The sequence below is a fragment of the Schistocerca americana genome, chromosome 6 (genome assembly GCF_021461395.2).
Source record: "Schistocerca americana isolate TAMUIC-IGC-003095 chromosome 6, iqSchAmer2.1, whole genome shotgun sequence".
Taxonomy (NCBI): Eukaryota; Metazoa; Arthropoda; class Insecta; order Orthoptera; family Acrididae; genus Schistocerca; species Schistocerca americana.
In genome coordinates, this window is record NC_060124.1 from 484,408,826 (window position 1) to 484,431,063 (window position 22,238).

The window sequence follows — 22,238 nt, forward strand, 5'->3', positions numbered from 1 at the left end:
TTTTCTCTATTTCAAAGAGTCAAAACGGCGGCCAAGGGACACCATTTTCAAGATGTCCAGAAAGCTGTAACGAGGGTCTTGGAGGATATTACAGAAGATGACTTCCAGAAATGTTACCATCAATGGCAGAAGCGCTGGAAAAAGTGTGTGCAATCAGAAGGGAACTACTTTGAAGGAGATAACACTAAACTTGACTAAAACGGTAAGCAACATTTTTTTTTTCACATCAGTCGCATTACTTCATTGTCGCACCTCGTATACCTATACAGCTGACGGCGAGGAATTCGCTGTCAGCGAATTAACTTCGAAGTGTTTCTTATAGCGGTGTATCATCAACAGTGTCACCTCTTTGAGACATGCATATCAGTCTCTCAGACAAAGGCAGGCTCATGACGATAACAGACACCTAGATTCTTAGGTATCCCTAATGCGGGGATCCAAGTGATATACCGAGCATTGGGTGCATTTTAAAGATGTACACTGTGCGACATATGGAAGTTTGGGTCGGTCCTCGCAACATGTACGGATAACTGCAGTGGTTAAGGCAACCGCTCGCGGTAGGTGGGACATCCGGGTTTGAGTTCCGGTGCGTCACAACTTTTCAAATTTCACTACTGGATAGTAGATCTATACGTAATACAGTTGATGTCAAGGAATCGCAGACAGTGTCTTAATTTGAAAACAAATCTTTTTCACATAGAAGGGCAGCTACTTCTCACGGCATTCCGAGGTGTTTTTGTCTTTAACTGACTTCCTTTCGCACGGAATTCACAGAAGGCGAGTTTTCGGCGAAAAAGAAAGTTCCCTTGAAGTTTGTTTGGCTCGGGGCCCATACTCGACACGCCACGTTAACTATTTCTGGGAATCCTGTCCTGGGTGTGCGTATCTCAGAGCGCGTAACATTGTGTGAAACTAGCAGGAAGGCACCTGGCCATTGCCGGCATTGAAAACAGCAGTGAAGGCGCCAACCACCTGCCTTTAGCATCGCTCCAGCTTGCGGTGTTTCCTATAAAAGTCGTCCTGGAGCCCCCAAGGCGGTCTTCTTAACATTGGGTAACTGATTTTGCTCATGTGGCTTGGCTCTTCCTACACTCTTCTAAGCAAAAGAGAAAATTACGCTACTGGCCATTAAAATTGCTACACCAAGAAGAAATGCACATGATAAACGGATATTCATTGGACAAATATATTATACTAGAATTGACATGTGATTACATTTTCACGCAATTTGGGTGCGTAGATACTGAGAAATCAGTACCCAAAACCACCACCTCTGGCCGTATTAACGGCCTTGATACGCCGGGGCATTGAGTCAAACAGACCTTGGATGGTGTGTACATGTACAGCTGCCCATGAAGCTTCAACAGGGTACCACAGTTCATCAAGAGTAGTGACTGGCGTATTGTGATGAGCCAGTTGCTCGGCCACCATTGACCAGAAGTTTTCAGTTGGTGAGAGATCTGGAGAATGTGCTGGCCAGTCCAGCAGTCGAATATTTTATGTATCCAGAAAGGACCCTAAAGGACCTGTAACATGCGGTCGTGGATTATCCTGTTGAAAGGTAGGCTTTCGCAGGGATCGAATGAAGGGTAGAGCCACGGGTCGTAACACATCTGAAATGTAACGTCCACTGCGAACAAGAGGTGAATGAGACGAGTAACCAATGGAACCCCACACCACCACGCCGGGTGATACGCCAGTATGGCGATGACGAATACACGCTTCCAATGTGCGTTCACCGCGATGTCGCCAAACACGTATGCGAACTTCATGATGCTGTAAACAGAACCTGGATTCATCCGAAAAAATGACGTTTTGCCATTCGTGCACCCAGGTTCCTCGTTGAGTACACCATCGCAGGCGCTCCTGTCTGTGATGCAGCGTCAAGGGCAACCGCAGCCATGGTTTCCGAGCTGATAGTCCATGCTGCTGTAAAGGTCGTCGAACTGTTCGTGTAGATCGTTGTTGTCTTGTAAACGTCCCCAGCTGTTGACTCAGGGATCGAGACGTGGCTGCACGGTCCGTTACAGCCATGCGGATAAGATGCCTGTCATCTCGACTGCTAGTGATACGAGGCCGTTGGGATCCAGCACAGCGTTCCATATTACCCTCCTGTCCCACCGATTCCAAATTCTGCTAACAGTCATTCGATCTCGACGAACGCGAGCAGTAATGTCGCGATACGATAAACCGCAATCGCGATAGGCTACAATCCGACCTCTATCAAAGCGGAAACGTGATGGTACGCATTTCTCCTCCTTACACGAGGCATCACAACAACGTTTCACCAGGCAACGCCGGTCAACTGCTGTTTGTGTATGAGAAATCGGTTGGAAACTTTCTTCATGTCAGTACGTTGTAGGTGTCGCCACCGGCGCCAACCTTGTGTGAATGCTCTGAAGAACTAATCATTTGCATATCACAGCATCTTCTTCCTGGTCGGCTAAATTTCGCGTCTGTAGCACGTCATTTCCGTGGTGTAGCAATTTTAATGGCCAGTAGTGTACAAGCAAAACATCCACCAGTAAAGAGAAGTAATTAATATAGAGGTAGATTTATTTCTGACAATCGCCGGTGTTATTCACTGCAGTCATTAGTTATTTATTAAATGACGGGAATTAAGTTCAGACAGTAATGAATGCAAATCAAATTATGATTAGCACATGAGGCGCACCTGCTCGGCAACAGACTGCAGTTTATCAATATGTTCATTCTTTCGCGTGGTAAGAATGATTGTTCGGAAACTTCCGTTTTAGGTCTAATTTCCCGTTGCGGTCGTTTTGCGAGATGTAAGTGGTAATAAACATGTTGCCTGACACGTAATGTCTCTAATTTACAATTGTGAACCTCCGTAACCCACAACACCTCTCACAGCACCTGCTACAAAAAAATGGCTCTGAGCACTATGGAACTTAACTGCTGAAGTCATCAGTCCCCTAGAACTTAGAACTACTTAAACCGAACTAACCTGAGGACATCACACACATCCATTCCCGAGGCAGGATTCGAACCTGCGTCCGTAGCGGTCGCACGGTTCCAGACTGTAGCACCCAGAACCGTTCGGCTACTCCGGCCGGCGCACCTGCTACAGGAGATGCTCTGAGTAACCGATTATGTGCATATCACTAGCTTTGTATCTTCTATTAACGTAGCCTTGTTACGCGCCCACGCTGTAAAGCAATACTCGCAAAGAAGTCGATCGAACAAGTGCTTCCTTCGTGGATGGAATATATTTTCTTAAGATTCATCCAAACAAATACGGCCCCTCGGCATATGAATTTCGTTTATGAAGCCCTTCCTGTTTCGATCGCTCCTGAGGATAATCCTAGAAATTAAATACTGTTACCACTAGTTGCGTTAATCGTACAGTACAGGATTTGTTCTCCTTTGTCTATGCAGTACGCTATATTTGTTTACACTAAGCCTCCGTAACAATCGGAATTGACTACGGTCTTCTGGTGTTACTACCACCTTGGCGATAACGGCATCGACCACGAACAGCCTGCTTCTGCATCTTAACAGACACTCCGCAAGCCACTGAACAGTGTATGGCGGAGGGTACATCGGAACAGTATCAATGAATTGTTTTCTTATTCCATTCGCAGGTACTGATAGAGTGAGAAATGACTGCCTATATGCCTCTGCAAGTGCCATAACCTCTCTTATCTCATTCCTCGAAACGCTACGTCAGGTATACGATGATGGAGACATAATGTTATCACAGCATTCGTTTAAAGTTGTTGTTGTTGTGGTCTTCAGTCCTGAGACTGGTTTGATGCAGCTCTCCATGCTACTCTATCCTGTGCAAGCTTCTTCATCTCCCAGTACTTACTGCAACATACATCCTTCTGAATCTGCTTAGTGTATTCATCTCTTGGTCTCCCTCTACAATTTTTACCCTCCACGCTGCCCTCCAATGTTAAATTTGTGATCCCTTGATGCCTCAGAACATGCTCTACCAACCGGTCCCTTCTTCTTGTCAAGTTGTGCCACAAACTCCTCTTCTCCCCTATTCTACTCAATACCTCCTCATTAGTTACGTAATCTACTCATCTAATCTTCAGCATTCTTCTGTAGCACCACATTTCGAAAACTTCTATTCTCTTCTTGTCCAAACTATTTATCGTCCATGTTTCACTTCCATACATGGCTACACTCCATACAAATACTTTCAGAAACGACTTCCTGACACTTAAATCAATACTCGATGTCAACAAATTCCTCTTCTTCAGAAACGCTTTCCATGCCATTGCCAGTGTACATTTTATATCGTCTCTATTTCGACCATCATCTGTTATTTTGCTCCCCAAATAGCAAAACTCCTTTACTACTTTAAGTGTCTCATTTCCTAATCTAATTCCCTCAGCATTATCCGACTTAATTCGACTACATTCCATTATCCTCGTTTTGCTTTTGTTGATGTTCATCTTATATCCTCCTTTCAAGACACTGTCCATTCCGTTCAACTGCTCTTCCAAGTCCTTTGCTGTCTCTGACAGAATTACAATGTCATCGGCGAACCTCAAAGGTTTGATTTCTTCTCCATGGATTTTAATACCTACTCCGAATTTTTCTTTTGTTTCCTTCACTGCGTGCTCAATATGCAGATTGAATAACATCGAGGAGAGGCTACAACCCTGTGTCACTCCCTTCCCAACCACTGCTTCCCTCTCATGCCCCTCGACTCTTATAACTGCCATCTGGTTTCTGTACAAATTGTAAATAGCCTTTCGCTCCCTGTATTTTATCCCTGTCACCTTTAGAAATTGAAAGTGAGTATTCCAGTCAACATTGTCAAAAGCTTTCTCTAAGTCTACAAATGCTAGAAACGTAGGTTTGCGTTTCCTTAATCTTTCTTCTAAGATAAGTCGTAAGGTTAGTATTGCCTCACGTGTTCCAACATTTCTACGAAATCCAAACTGATCCTCCCCGAGGTCCACCTCTACCAGTTTTTCCATTCGTCTGAAAAGAATTCGCATTAGTGTATTGCATCTGTGACTTATTAAAGTGATAGTTCGGTAATTTTCACATCTGTCAACACCTGACTTTTTTGGGATTGGAATTATTATATTCTTCTTGAAGTCTGAGGGTATTTCGCCTGTCTCATACATCTTGCTCACCAGATGGTAGATTTTTGTCATGACTGACTCTCCCAAGGCTATCAGTAGTTCTAATGGAATGTTGTCTACTCCCGGGGCCTTGTTTCGACTCAGGTCTTTCAGTGCTCTGTCAAACTCTACACGCAGTATTGTATCTCGCATTTCATCTTCATCTACGTCCTCTCCCATTTCCATAATATCGTCCTCAAGCTCATCACCCTAGTATAGACCCTCTATATACTCCTTCCACCTTCCTGCTTTCTCTTCTTTGCTTAGAATTGGGTAGCCATCTGAGCTCTTGATGTTCATACAAGTGGCTCTCCCTAGTGAGATAAGCCTCTACATCCTTACATTTGTCCTCTAGCCACCCTGCTTAGCCATTTTGCATTTCCTGTCGATCTCATTTTTGAGACGTCTGTATTCCTTTTTGCCTGCTTCATTTAATGCATATTTATATATTCTACTTTCATCAATTAAATTCAATATTTCTTCTGTTACCCAAGAATTTCTACTAGCACTCTTCTCTTTACCTACTTGATCGTCTGCTGCCATCACTACTTCATCCCTCAGAGCTACCCATTCTTCTTCTACTGTATTTCTCTCCGCCATTCCTGTCAATTGTTCCCTTATGCTCTATTAAAGTACTTTCTTTAAATTTACCCTCTAGTGTTTCGAGAGAAATACGTCGGATTTTTTACAGGGATTCCCCAAGCTTCTCTGTTAAATTTTTCGAGTGGGATGTACTAACTTTATATGACCCTTTCTGCATTACGCCGCTTCCAGCACTATCCAGTGGATCACTTACATAGATGCAGCTACTTCACAGGCCAAACAAAACTAACCGCAGCAAAGCGATTTCATCAGTAGTAGTGTTTTGTAAACCACATCTTTTGCGTAGCAGTTACAATTCCTAAAGTGTCCGACTACGAGTAAAAGTGCGGAATCTGCTTTTCTTACATTCTGTTATGTAGTCATTCCTCATTAGGCAGTTACTGTTTGCAGTGATTTCTCTGCAACAGTGTAACAGAAGAGTACTGGATTTATTCTTCAATGTATGCACTATGCTACATTTATTTACATCCAGTATCAACTTCCAGTCTCTCTGCCAATCTTCGATCCTCTGCAATTCGCTACAGTCAGCCGGTACTCTATTTCGCTTATCTGTGACCAGCCTTAGCATACTACAATAACAAAGTGCCTATTGGCTTCTGTCGCGGGTTCTTCGGCCGACGTTCATCTAATGATTTTTCTGACGTTTCGCCAGCACGAGTGGCTTGTCAAAGCTTCACCCTCCATTGCCGGTGGTGAACTGGAGCCGAGCTCGCGGCCGCAGACTATATGTGTCTGGCGCGCTGACGTCCGAGGTCTTCTCCGCGGTCATTTCCGGTGCGGTTCTCCTCTTGCTACCTGCAACGGTCGTTCGCTGCAGTACGGGAAGCCAGGATCCGTTTACCTTAAAGCTTTCCTCTTTCTTGTTGAAACTGTTCGCGTTTTTTTGTATTTCTACAGCTTCTCTGAACAAGCGCGTTTGATAGTGCTTCTCTACAGCCAGAACTTCCGCGTCGGCGAATTTTATTACGTGGTCGGTCTCATTCAGTGCGTGCTCTGCCACGGTCGATTTCTCCACCTGCCCCAACCTGCAATGTCGCTTATGCTCTTTGATCCTGGTGTTAATTGATCGTCCAGTCATTCCGACATAAACTTTTCCGCATGTGCAAGGTATACGGTATATTCCCGACATTGCAAGTGGGTCTCTTTTCTCCTTCGCCGATCTAAGACACTATTTGATCTTCCTTGTCGGTTTGAAAATCGTCTTTACGCCATGTTTGTGCAATATACGGCCGATTCTGTCCGTCACTCTGGGAATGTATGGCAGAAAGGCCGTACACGATATTTCTTTTTCTGGTTCCTTACTTCGCCGAGTGTTTGGCTCTGTTACACTTCTAATGTAATTTGTGGAGTACCCATTGCTCCACGGAAGTTCTGGCTGTAGAGAAGCACTATCACACGCGCTTGTTCAGAGAAGCTGTAGAAATACAAAAACACGCGAACAGTTTCAACAAGAAAGAGGAAAGCCTTAAGGTAAACGGATCCTGGCTTCCCGTACTGCAGCGAACGACCGTCGCAGGTAGCAAGAGGAGAACCGCACCGGAAATGACCGCGGAGAAGCCCTCGGACGATGGCGCGCCAGGTACATATAGTCTGCGGCCGCGAGCTCGGCTTCAGTTCACCACCAGCAATGGAGGGTGAAGCTTTGACAATGCCAGCCACTCGTGCTGGCGAAACGTCAGAAAAGTCATTAAATGAACGTCGGCCGAAGAACCCGCGACAGAAGCCAATAGGCAGTTTGTCAACAAGTAGCCACGAAAGCCTTAACAATTTTATACTACAATAAGCAACCTGCATGTGTCTTGTGGACATACCATTACTTTCATATAGATAGAAATTGCTTACAAAACATTACTAAAGGTGTAAATGTCGTGTGACTAGGGCCTCCCGTTGGGTAGACCGTTCGCCGGGTACAAGTCTTTCGATTTGACGCCACTTCGGCGACTTCAGCGTCGATGGGGATGAAATGATGATGAGGACAACACAACACCCAATCCCTGAACGAAGAAACTCTCCAACCCAGCCGGGAATCGAACCCGGGCCCTTAGGATTGACATTCTGTCCCGCTGACCACTCAGCTACCGTGGGCGGACATTACTAAAGGTAAAACCGCTTTACGTGATTGGTTGTGGCTGCCATGCAAGCAGCTGCATTCACGTAAATGATCCAGTGGATAGTCTTTATAGCTCCATGATGCTGTGAGGCTCATATCAGACTGTTAGATTCCTTTCTTAAAAGTGACAGAAAAGCTCGTGGAATTGCTGGAAAAAAAGATTTCCGCAAATACCCATTCGGTGGATTTAAATAAACTGCTTTAAAGGAAGACTGTGATACCATTGTGCCACCATCGTCGTATGTCTGACGTACCATTCTTGAGAATGAGATAAGAGAGGTTAAAGCATGTACAGAGACATACAGACAACTATTTTCTTCCTGTACCAGTACATGAGAGTGGAATATCAGAGAAAAACTATAACACTTTTATTACGTACGCTCTGTCATGCACCGTACACCGTGGAGTATGTGATTAGTTTTGTAGTTGTAGGCTGTTCGTGGACGGTGTTGTTTCCTATAAGGGGATAACAGCATCAGAAAACTGTAGTGAGGTGCAGAGGATCAACGACTGGTACCGAGACTGAATGTAAACAAATGTGACGTACTGCACATAGGGAGAAGAAGACATCCTGCACTGTACGACTCACAATATGGTTGAAACAATGACTGCCACATTATACGTAAGAGTAATCGTCAGGAGCGATCTAAAGTGGACTGAATTTATAAGCGAAAAGCCTATGCCATGGGCTCAGATTTGTTTTGTTGAATCATAATGAAATATAATCCATTCACGAAGGAACAGGGTTACAGAACACTTGTTCAACCGACTTCTTTGCGAAAATTGCTTGTCTGCTTGGAACTATTACCAGGTCACGTTAATAGATCCAAAGTTAACGACATACACACAATTATTTATTTAGGGGGTCTCCTGTAGTAGATTCTGCGAGAGAAGCGTTCTGCATCATGGAGACGACTTACTTTTGAAAATCCGATAGAGTATGCTCCAAGCAACACAGTACTTCCTCCCACATACATCCCACACCAGGAAATAAGAGCTGCTAATACGGAGGTTTACCGCATATCATTCCTTCCACGCAAAGGGAGTGTGGGCACGTGGTTGTGTGGCTGTGTGGTGCAGGTACCCTCAAACACATATTGTAAGGAGGTATGCGGGTGTTACATATCTGATTTTCGGTACAACCTTTGTATAGACACTAGAATCGACAAGAGAATGCTTTATGGAGCTTCTAGTGTTACAATACGCACATTTGTTTAGTTCCTAACTACTGCAAAAGTAAAGAATTATTTTGTGACTCCGTGTTATCTTTTACACATAAGTTGTAAATGTAATCCTTTCTTCCATGTTTCTTGAGGAATAACGTACAGTTAATATGATTTGTAATGAAATCTCCTATTGTGTGCACGTGCACTGTCAGAGGAGATGTACGCTACTGTATCTGAAATCCGATATAAAAGGAAATCATATAGACCATTCCGCTACAAAAATGGCTCAAATGGCTCTGAGCACTATGGGACTTAACTTCTGAGGTCATCAGTCCCCTAGAACTGAGAACTACTTCAACCTAACTAACCTAAGGACATCATATACATCCATGCCCGAGGCAGGATTCGAACCTGAGACCGTAGCGGTCGCAGATTCCAGACTGTAGCGCCTAGAACCGCTCGGCCACCATTCCGCTACCAAACAGCACATGAACAAAATGTATACATTAAAACCGTAAATTTTTATATACTGTTAAAGTATCTTTGCACTGTGTGTGAAGAACCTCATAAGAAGATACTTTAAGACTAAGTAATGCTCATCTCAGGCGTGATACTAACCAATGTCTATTTATTAGTAACCTAAATTCCTGTACAATCCCCTATTAACTACAGGATATGCTCTAAATAGAAATGTGTAACTTCTGTTATAGATCTCATTCAGTTTTGTACCTCGTCACCCTCTGTCGGTCAGTGAATGCAATAACAATTATTACTACAGTTTAAAAATGTCTGTATGCGTCTGTGCAGAAGAAACTTGGTGGGTTTGCTGCCGTGCAACTGCTAGTTGTAATATGTAAGCCTGTGAGGACAATGCTACAGATTTATTGTGCTTAAATAATGTGTAAACATAACACTACATGACGTAAGAACATTTTGTCAAAGAGGATTATGTTCCGTTGTAAGTGGGAGGTGACACCATTTATTGGTACTTTGACCGAGACATTCTACGAGCATTGTGATTTATACACTCAGATACATCGCAGAAGTCGATCATACACAAGAAAGTAGACGTTTACTGTGCAAGTATTTCATCCTCTTAACGTTTGTGACTGAAATGTGTGTAATTCTTTGTACAGGGATACCGAGCTAGAAGCAGTACATATCTGAGGGTGCTGGGATGTTAGTAACATCTTATTCTTGGGAAGCACTGAGACGAATAAGAGACTAGTTAAAAAATTACAGCGCGGTGAAGACTGGCGACCGCTACCTATATGTTCTGTCTCTAATGGCCTTCATGAAGAGAAATTTATCTTTTCCTGCTGGCAGTGGGTGGGACGGAACTTAACGCCTGTTTATCAAGATGAATGGCAAAAGCCCTCTGCACGCACTCACTCGCACTGACAGTTGCGTAGCTGTGTATGTGGCAGGAGGGCAATAGTTGCAGTGGTAGCGCACCATGGCGTGATGTGTTGCCTATATGGCCAGCATCAGCACAGCATGGGTGCCACAGGAAGCCTTTCGGGCACTTTGTTTGTTTACAATACAGATGTCGTCACTGTTCCTGTTCTAACCCAGTGGTGGTGGTAATATCACAAATGGGCTGCCAGCAGTGCGGGCCAAATTATTGAAATGTGGAAGCAAGGGAGACCAGTGTGATTCTGTGATGTCCTGCAGTGTGTCTTTTAATATGTACATTTCTGGACAAACGTCCCTGCACATATAGACGTTTTCAGTTTCCTGCTTTCTTAGACATCCCCAGTAACGTCATGGTGTCAAACTTCTCTTAAGTAGCCATGTTTGATTGAGATGTCATAGTGTGTGATAAATTTTCTTAATTAAGACGAGGATATCTTGGAAAAGCATCCAACGAGTGTATTGAATCATGAACTGTAACCATTAAGGTAAGGGTGATGGAAGATATAAAAGCTAGCATGTTACGATTTTAGCAGACAGAGTACGTTCTAAGTGATAATGATGAAGATAAGATTGACATCTAGCAGCTATACTGAGTCATAAATTTGATATCAATGACATAAATATAGAGACACTCATGTTTTGATTGCAGCTTACATCCTGGTTTAATAAACTGTCGCCATTATGATAAGACAGACATAGTGGGACATAGATTGCTAGCCATTAAGATTGAAAATCTGGCAGCCATGCTGGCTGGGTCACTACCTGCAGTAAGTAGTGTAATGCTTCATCCCCAACTTTTTAATCTCCCATCATTCATACGTCACTCCAGTGCTGTAGAAGATGGGGGCACGTTGGATCCTTGATCCTGTCTATTTGGGATTTCTAGCAGACATGCAGTCTGTGCCAGCTTGTACTGCGTCCCCATACGACAGATTGCGTACATTTCGAGAGCTGGCACTAGACGTTAGGTTTACAAAACAGTGGAGAATTCGACAGAACTATGTCAGACTTCTTGTACTGGATCTGAAGTTGAAAAGTGAACCTCTGTGTTTCAGGCACTGCCAGCGGTGACGGTGGTGCTGTGGATGGGAGACCCACTCATCCAGACCCTCATGTCGCCACCAGCCGAGAACGGCACCAGGCCACTCATCTTCTGGATTCCCGTAGAAGTGCAACATTCGCCTGCCTACGAAATAACCTACGCCATCGAGGCGTTCTGCGTAGGATCTGCTTCGGAGACGAGCATCCTGCTAGACATATTTCTGATAATTCTCTTAGTCTATGCAGCAGGTGAAATAGCTGTTCTGAATGAGAATATCGCTGGAATGAGGCTTTCGAATACTCGTGAGCGAGAAAAAATAGAGCCAGACAAGGGGGTACAAGCTCTAGAAAGGAGTTTTGATGAAGTGAGCATATCACAAACAGCCTACGTGTTCAGCGAGGACAGTTCAGACAGTAAGCGCAATCTTTTCGTTCTGGATAGAAATGACACGTACTGGAAACTACACAGCAGTTTAGTGAAGAACATACGACATCATGAAGTTATTCTAACGTAAGTATCTGTTTCATTTAAGGTCTAAAATATATTGTAACATTTGTGACAACTCACTCATATAAACCATACAAAATATCTGAAAACCAGTTGTGTAACATGCATAATTGTAAACACATCTGGTGGTGGTGAGGGAGGGGGGGGGGGGGGTGCGGAGAAGGTGGGGGGACGAGCAGTGCTGAAAATATAAGCCTTCTTAAAATCACGTGTACTTAATGCTTAGATGCTGTCTATCAGGTATTCGAGATGTTGCTTCTCAACCCTGTTCAGATGTTCGAGGTGGCTCTCCTAAGGTCTTCAAGTGTGCGATGATGCTTTCTGCAAGCAAGTGTTAACCGGTCACAAGCTGGATCAATCTGGCTGTTATCTGCAGAGGTCACAGCCCACTCCAATTAGTGGGTTACTTCCTTTTTGTGGAAAGCATTCGCTTGGTGAGCATGGTGCGCTTTATCGTGTTTTATCGCCTAAATACGGTCTGCAGGACTGGACAAATGCATACAGAATCATGTTGTGATACTGTACTGCATCTTAAAATACCCTCAACATCCTACAAGGTTGGCTCCGTATTCTACGACTATGATCCGAAGACACGCAAAAAAAAAAAATGGTTCGAATGGCTCTGAGCACTATGGGACTTAACTGCTGTGGTCATCAGTCCCCTAGAACTTAGAACTGCTTAAACCTAACTAACCTAAGGACATCACACACATCCATGCCCGAGGCAGGATTCGAGCCTGCGACCGTAGTGGTCGCGCAGTTCCAGACTGTAGCGCCTAGAACCGCTCAGCCACTTCAGCCTGCGGCAACACGCAAACCTTGCATTCTCCAGTGGTGAGAACCCACGCCATCAATCCACCTTATATTTCCGGGGTTTTCTTGTACACCTTTTATGCGAACGATGGTTCTGTGGATTCACAAAGACACCTAGGAACCCAATTGACCGTGGAGCCTGCTGGGTACTGGCTGGTGCGTTACAGCCCGAGAAAACCAACATGTAATTCTGTCACATTCTGTTAGGGTTACCTGCGAGTATTAGTCGGCGGGTAGCAAACAACTACTGGCAAACACTCCTAGACAGGTACAAAGCGTTGTTGCAGTGTGTGGAAATTTTATATTTGTGTCCTCATCTCGTTCCAAATGATTTCTTAACACTCTAAAAGCAAGCCATTCGGTCAGTATATGGAGGTCAGGGATTTCAGCCATATGGGGGCTTTCCCATATTGGTAGCCATAGGCTGCACAAACTAGAATCGGAACAAAAATGGTACAGAAAAATTGAGACGTGTATCACTGTCATTTGCTGGTCGTACCTACTGAGATACTACTGTATTCATTGAAATATTTTTCCCTGAAATTATACACCCTTTATGCGCTGCTGTAAACTGGACTAGAGAACTGAAGGGGTAAGAGATTCAAGGTGCTGTGCAGGAACTTCAAGCTCTGAGCAGGTATAAAGTGCTAAATAAACTGGTATAGGCATGCATGTTTAAGTTCAGAAATATGTAAACAGGCGGAAAATGGTGCTGCTGTCAGCAACGTCTATATAAGACGACAAATCTCTGGCGCTGCTGTTGAATCGGTTACTGCTGCTGGTGTTATAGTTGGCACACGAGCGATGGGACACAGCATTTCCGAGGTAGTGATGAAGTGGGGATTTTCCCGTACGACCACTTCAAGAGTGTACCGTGAACATGAGGAATTCGGTAAAATACGAAATCTCCAACATCGCTGCGGCCGGAAAAGGATCCTGCAAGAACAGGACCAACGACAGCTGAAGATAATCGTTCAACGTAACAGAAGTGCAACCCTTCCGCAAATTGCTACAGCTTTAAATGCTGGACCACCAACAGATGTCAGCGTGTGAACCATTCAGGGAACATCATCGATATGGGCGTTCGTAGCCGAAGACCTATTCGAGTACCGAAGATGACTACACGACACAAAGCTTTAGGTCTAGCCTGGGTCCGTGAACGTCGACATTGGCCTGTTCATGACTGGAATCGTATTGCCTGGCCGGACGAGTGTCATTTCAAACTGTATCGAGCGGAAGGACATGTACGGGTACGAAGACAAGCTCATGAATCCATGGACCCTGCATGTCCGCAGGGGACTGTTCAAACTGGTGGAGGCTCTGTAATGGTGTGGGGCGAGTCCAGTTGAGTGGTACGGGAACCCTGACACGTCTAGATACGATTCTGACAGGTGGCACGTACGTAAGCATCCTGTCTGATCACCTGCATCCATTCATCTGAGGGACGTGGGCAATTCCAGCAGGACAACACGAGACTCCACACGTCCAGAATTGTACAAAGTGGCTCCAGAAACACTCTTCTGTGTTTAAACACTTCCGCTGGCCACCAAACTCCCCAGGCATGAACATTATTGAGCACAGCTAGGATGCCTTACAACCTGTTGTTCAGAAGAGACCACTCCATCACTACTCCAGACATTAGTCGAGTCCATGTCACGTCGTGTTGCAGCACTTCTGCGTGCTCGCGAGGGGCCCTACACGATATTAGGTGCATGTACGAGTTTCTTTGGCTCTTGAGTGTACTTACAAAGCTTTGTTGGGAAGGTACAGCAGTGAAAGTATCGGGTTCAGTACTGCTGTTATATATGCTTGAAGCCGTAAACATTGCCCCAAAATGTTACCAGTTGTCAGTATTCCCCTACCTTGCAGCTCCAAAGGTTCTGCAGCCTTATATCGCCTTTGCCCTTAGAATTCATGATAACTGCCACCTAATCGTATACTGAGTACAACCAGTGTGTATCTGCCTTTTAGACATATGGTATGGTGCGAGGATGTCCTGCTGACATCCACCCGCTGTGGCCCCTCGTAAGAACAACTGCATTTCACACAGCGCTGTGGAACTCTCGATCGTCCTAGTTAGCGTTACACACTATTCAACGTGCCATTGTTCTTGCCAGATATGGTTACGATATTCCCTTCCTAAATCAGTATACCATTAATTGCAACATACATTTCATCACTTTTGTTGCTGTTATGGTATTGTTGTGATTATCATTCCGAAGAGTGGTTTAATCAAGCTTTCCTTACTGCTTTAACCTGTAACAGCCTCTTCATCTCCGAATAACTACTGCAACCTACATCATTCTGACTCTGCTTACTAAAGGTATCTCTTGGCCTCCCTCTACGGTTTTTACCCTTCACACTTCCGTCTAACACTAAATTGGTGACCCCTTGAGATCTCAGATTGTGTCCTGTCAACCGATGCCTTCTTGTAGTCAGGTTGTACCACAAATTTCTTTGCTCTCCAATTCTATTCAGTATTACCTAATCAGTCGTGTGACCTATCCATGTAATCATCACCATTTTTCTGTAGCAGAACATTTCGGAAGCTTCTATTCTCTTTTTGTCTAAACTGTTTCACTTTTATGCATGGCTACACTCCATTCAAATAGGTTCCGTAAGGAATTCCTGACACTTAATTCTATATTCGATGTCAATAAAGTTTTATTCTTCTGAAACGCTTTTCTTACCAATTTCAGTCTGCATTTTATATACTCTCTACTTCAGCCATAATCAGTTAATATCGGTGTCCAAGTAACAAAACTCATCTACTACTTTAACTGTCTCGCTTCCTAATGTAATTCCTTCAGCGTCACCTGATTTAATTCGGCTGTGCTTGATTATTGCTGTTTTGCTTTTATTGATGTTTATATTACATGCTCCTTTCAAGACATTGTCCATTCCTTTCAACTACTTTTCATGGCCCTTTGCTGTCTCTTACAGGATTACAATGCCAGCAGCAAAGCTCATAATTTTCATTTCTTCTTCCTGATCTTTAATTCCTACTGTAGGTTTTTCTTTTTCCGCATACTTTTCTTTTCATTTCTCCAAATACTTTATAAATACCTTCTTTCCTCTTTATTTGCTGCCTTCGCAAAATAAAGATGTTGTTTCCACAGCTGTGACCACAGTCATACCACCAGAAAACACTCGACGCCTTACTACACAACATTCACACGATAAGGTAAACAAAAAACACATAATCTTCAACACACTGCGAATCTAAACAAAACAAATCCACACCTCACTACAGTACCAAGACAAATCTGTAAAGTATTGTTGTTCATCATCTCCTCAGAAACTACTCTATGGATTTCAGCTAAACTTGGTATACACATCATTTGCTATCTGGAAAGAAGTGTGAGAGTAATAACCATCTGTCTCTCAAAGGGGCGGGTGTAAGGCTGATAGAAATGTGTAACGCAATGCGCGCAAATACGCAGCATATATTCATCCCGTCTTTGAGAATGAGAGCACTTAGTAACTTTGCACATTATTTGAAAGCTTAATGGAACTTTTCCTCGCTGACACATATCAGAAAACGAAGAAACAAAGGAAGTTTGTCGCTTACTACGTTATCGCTGTTCGTGCAGTAAAACTGCCCATCGCGCACGACGTTTTAATTTTTACTTAATTTACTGCTAAGTCTATTGGCAACACATTTTGCAGAAACTATCCACTCTACCACGGAATGTACCTGCAAAATTATATCACTGTCCGTCACGTAGTTCAGGAGATACGACGTCGTAAACACCGAGATGCGTGAGAAACAGCCGCATTATACATGACGGGTTGTTTCCTTCTTACAACTAACTCTGTTCGCAACATATTTCGAAGACAGTATCCACACACACACCTGCATTTTTAGATATTTATTCGCTGACTGATAACCACTTGATGTCGGCTGTTTTGGGTATACATCCACTAGCCAGTAGTGAAAGTTGAAAATTTGTACCAGATCGCGGCTCTAGTCCGGATTTCCCGCTTATGACCATCGGTCACCTTAACAACTTTGGCCATCCGCACCAGAGTTCCATGTGTCAAATCTTCTATGTAGTCCTTTGCATCGACTGCCTCCAACCAGCGCAGCGCCGCAAAACAGTATCAAGAAGGCACTAACCGCGCGCCAATGGGAAGAGCGAGCAGCGCCACGCCAGTCCACGCTGGTGTTTGTGAAAAAGGCCCTAAAATATCCACTAAAATCATCTGAAAAGGGTTACTGGCATCCGGTAGCCTTTGCAGTGGAATATGCTGATCGTTTTTGACATCCCATCAGTGGGTACATTCCTCAATGACACTGTGTCCTAATTGCTCATCAGTGTACTGCTTCATCAGTAGCTGTAGTTGATGGGGCACCTGATGTAGCTTGTGGCATAATGGTCATTCATTCATTCAGAGTTGTGATTTTGTGTTGCATCACCAGAGTAGCTGGTAAATACCCATGAGGACTAAATAACCCCTTAAACTCTATTAATGATTAGTCCATCACTGCTTCCTCTATTCATTATAAGTGCTTCACTTTCTGAAGTTATACTGGTGGCTTGCTTATAGTTAGGGTCCAAATTGATCCTACCAAGATAATATTTATCTAGAACATTTAAATTAGCGACCGACAATCTTTAGAGAAATCCATGCCCTTGGTCCAAAAACTATCAACACCGACTGGTACTAACCAGTCACTGCCTACCATCCATAGAAGTAAAATGCTCTGGTGGAAAAAATAAAATCCTGCTTTGTGTAATTCGTGTTTTTCTCCCAGTGGCACAACCACACACACTACCTTTTAGGGTACTTTGTTACTACGCTAATCCTTGCAGTTTCCATGTAACCTGCAGTAATGTATTACGCAAACTAATCCTTAGTGTGCTTGGATACAGCCTAATTGGTTTATCTTTTAAGATAGGTGAACCTTGTTGCAGTGTGTCACTGATAACTGTTTTCCCCAGATGGAACAATGTCCCACGAAGTTCACGTTTCCCAAGGTCAATTTTAGCGTGAAGTCATAAAGGAAATGTAACTTCAAGATGGCGCAGTGACAGTCACCTATGTGAGATAAAATTTCAATACCTTCGTAGAACTTTTTGCCCCCAACTGAAAACTTAATATTGTGAAACCTAGCGAATGTGTACCGTACCCACCAACGCCACATAACATATACTGAGGAGGGTTTAACTGGCTCTTGCCCACGACGTCCCAACCTACCACAAACACGTGTGCATCTGTTTGTATTAAAAACTTCCATCCACTATGCCAATCAAGCAAGATTCCGTTTCTGCATACCCTACAGTCACGTTAAAAATTATTAGGAGCACCGATCAGCGCTTCTGGCGTTATCATTGTTGTTCATCAGCTGATTATTCCTAATAAGTCCTACCATATTATACCCTTCACTTTGCCTACAGCCCCAATCTCCATGTCCAACTTTCAGACACCTGCAGGTACCGGAGTCTCGATATAATAGTTTCATGGACTATTGCAGAGACAGAACGGTCGTTTGGCAAATGGACAACCAGAAAGTGATTAAACGAATTACAAAAGGCTGTCCACAAGGGTCGATCTGCGGCCCCATCTTCTGGGACATAGTTAAAGAACCGCTCCTACAGCTACTAGAGGAGCACATCTTGACAGATGCCGTTGTCGCTTATGCCGATGATCTACTCGTCGTAGTTTCAGCAAACAACCGTGCCCAGCTAGAAGAAAGAGCCAATGGAACACTTCGGACAATAACCCAGTGGGGAACAGACAATAAATTAAAGATAGCAGAAAACAAAACAACTTATACATTGCTAAAGGGTACCCTGCGCAGGAACCCAGTAGTCATAATCGGAGACACAAACATAAAAAGACTAGCAGTCACACGCTATCTAGGAGTATACATTGATGAACGATTGAACTTCCACGAACACATGCGAATATGCACAAAAGAAGCAGAAAAGATACTACACAAACTGGCTAGGTTAAATTCGGAACAATTCAGACTACCCCTGTCAGTGACACGAACATACCATTGCGCTCTCTTCGAGTCAGTCTATGCTTTGCTGCCAGTACGTGGGCCCACAGATTAAATCTCTCAACCAACAGAACCATTGTACGTCGATGCCAAAGAAGTGTTCTACTTCGACTAACAGGGGCATTCAACACAACATCAAATGACGCACTATTTGTCGTCATGGGAATCTTCCCCATAGATATCACCATCAGGTACCGCGCAGCAATGTACTGGCTTAGGATGGGGAGAATAGACCAGGTTCGGCAGATCACTGGTGTACCGATTGAGACAACACGCCAGCTCAGAGCATGACGAGTGGATACCTGGCAGAGCGAGTGGGCTAACAGCGATAAGGGCCGCCGTGTACACAACTTCTTCCCTGACATCCGGAAAAGACTAAAACTAAAACATATCGATCCCAGCCGCGGTATGGTACATTTCATCACAGGACATGGCCCTTATCTCGAAGATCCAGCAAATAGAATACTTGCGCAACAGACCCTACCGAAGGCAAGTCGGTCCAAACAGACATCACGATGCCCAGGGGGACACAGATATGATTAGCACCACGAGTGATGAAGAAGAAACAGATATAGACCAGGGCACCAACACAGATATTGAAGCGTCCAGCGCGGATGATCCATAGTGTCAATCAAGTCAACTTCAAAGAACAGAGTGGAACAACCGACAAGAGGCGCACAAGTCACACACAATCCTAAAAACAGATTGCACCTTATATGTAAATAGTTAACAGCATCTCCATGTCTAATAAGAGCTTAGAGTTAGGTACCTCTTCAAGGGACCTACGCCTTCCGTTAAGAGGCAGCGCACAGTCTGGATGGAAGGATCTTAATTGTGGTCCCTCTCTTTTGAGCCCAACCCGACGGATACCTATGGTAGATCGGGGAAAACCACCGTTCTAGCTGTGTTGCTGGCGCGGCCGGAAGGTGCTAACTGCCACACCACGTATCATTGTGAGTCTCATTGGCACAGCGTGAACTGTTTGTACAACCAACCTACACAGCCTATACCTCAACCTCCACTACACTAATAACTTCTGATCTGAAGCTTAAAGTTAGGCACCTCTTCAAGGGACCTACGCCCCCTGGTAAGAGGCGGCGCACGGCCTGGATGGAAGGATCTTAATTGTGGTTCCTCTCTTTTGAGCCCAACCCTACGGATACCTATGGTAGATCGGGGAAAACCACCGTTCAGGTCGTGTTGTTGGCGGCGCCGGGAGGTGCTTGTGCCTGATGTACTCTACTAGGAGCCCTGTAGACTCAACACAAACCGTTAGCGCCATTACCTTATTACGTTTTCCACAAGTACCCTTTCATTAGCAACTTTGAGCCAAGCACAAAATCAGTTACCTCTCTATTGTACATCGTAAATAGTTTAGCAGGCTGGACATGGAGGTCTTAGTCTTAGTTTCTAGCTTTAACGTACCCTACCTCTTCTAGTTAAGTTAGTTTTTAGGATGGTAGATGTTAAAGGCATGGTGAGCGACGGCCAGCGTCTTGAGGGTCATTCCAAGACCCGGGTCGCCGCCCACAACCAGGTGACGGGCAATATTATACCTATCCCTTCTCTATTCAATTCTCTTCCTTCCATCTTCCTAAATATTTAATTTCGTTTTGTTTATTAATATCTCACTGGATTTTGTATTAGTTATAAGTTTTTCTAAAGCTGCATAAAAAAAGATATCAAATGGATCTAAACAAATAGAGCCCGCCTCCACGTGGCGGGACACGGGCAACGGTGTGAGTGGGGCCGGGAGCCGGTGTGGTGTTACTTTCAGTCACTCCGGACCCCGGATCCGGTCACAGCGGCTAAGTGGCAACATACGACCCACCATAAGAAAGTAGACGGTGGGTCGGCAGCTAGTGAAAAAAAAAAGTGTCCAACTTTCCCACAGTTCTTACAGTTTGCCGGCCGATGTGGTCGAGCGGTTCTAGGCGCCACAGTCTGGAACCGCGCGACCGCTACGGACGCAGGTTCGAATCCTGCCTCGGGTAAGGATGTGTGTGATGTCCTTAGGTTAGTTAGCTCTAGGGAACTGATGACCTCAGCTGTTAAGTCCCATAGTGCTCAGAGTCATTTGAACCATCTTACAGTTTCGCTGTACGTCAGAGAAATATATTTTTCTCCTATCACGGACTCGAGTTACCCCCACTATTTCTCCTAAAACCGTTGCTGTGCCTATGGCCCCAGCTAACTATTTCGGAATTTCCGCCTGCAGTTTGCTTGACAAAAATATGTTCAAATGTGTGAATTCCTAAGGAACCAAACTGCTGAGGGCAGCGGTTCCGCAGCTTACACACTAAACTGTAACTTATGCTAAGAACAATACACACACTCATATCCGAGGGAGGACTCAAATCTCCTTCGGGAGGGGCAGCACAATCCATTAGATGGTGCCTCAAACTGCACGGTCACTCAGCTTGGCTTTTGCTCGACACATATGCTGATAATCCCCGGAATGACTCTGGTCATTCCCTGAAAACTCGTTGGACAGAGAAGGTACTGTTCGTGGCCAGTACGTGCACCTGATCTGGCCGTACTTGTTTCTTTTGTGAAGCCGCGTGAAAAGTCAGGTTTACAAGACTCCTGTCGAGACTGAAGAGGATCTCCTGGGAAGAACTTTCGCTGCTGGCGACACTGTTCAAACGACATCGGGGACATTAGAACCAACAGAAAAACTCTCCTTTCTGAGAAGAGAAAGGCGAATTTGCTCCTGTTCAAAACATTCTTACTGGAAAGTGGGTTGCCTCATCCTACTTCCTCAGCACCTATAAAAATTTTCCAAAAAATTTGGCACGTGAACATACTAGCCCTCTTTTTAACACACAACTATCACTCCCACAATCTCCCCAAACTGTAACTCAGTCACACCCACTAGTCCATTGCTGTAAGCCCCTAATACCCATCCACTCTAACTTGTCAGTTCTTGCTCAGTCAGTTATTCAGCCCAACTCATTGTCATCATCTCTATGAATATCTCTAACTTCCACTGTCGCTTGTCTCACAGCCACAACCTCCTCCGTTCTGTCCTGCTACTACTGTCTTCTCTCACTGTCACTGTCTCTCTCTTACTGCCGCAATCTCATTCATTCATTCCCACTGTTGCTGTGTCTTCTCACTGCCATTATCTCTCTCTTCCTCATAGTCATTGTGGTAGAGCCTGTCTCTCATTGTTACTGGTTCTCACCTACTTCAGCTTTCACCTTCTCTTTATTTCTCTCCCACAGGTACTGCGCCATTCACTACTTTCGTAGGACTGTTCTGTCACTGTCAACCAAGCTCCACAATCATGGTTTCGCTCTCTTTCTCTCATACTGCCATTGCCTCCTACACACTCTCTAAAGTACAAACACTGTCCACTATCTTCTAGTATTTATTACCTCTCTGTCTCTTTCCCACTGCCATTATCTCCTTCTCCCTCAGTAAAAAAAAGTGCAACTATGTTCACACGTCAAAATTTTTG

At 44.3% G+C, this 22,238-nt stretch overlaps 1 protein-coding gene across 1 annotated transcript in view; it reads left to right on the forward strand.

Moving 5' to 3' along the window:
• LOC124619693 overlaps nt 1-22,238 on the forward strand; it is a 68,428-nt gene that overhangs the window by 12,390 nt on the left and 33,800 nt on the right. The window contains exon 3 of the mRNA XM_047146244.1: nt 11,459-11,955. Within this exon, the coding sequence (XP_047002200.1) occupies nt 11,459-11,955 (497 nt within the window). The remainder of the gene's footprint in view (nt 1-11,458; nt 11,956-22,238) is intronic.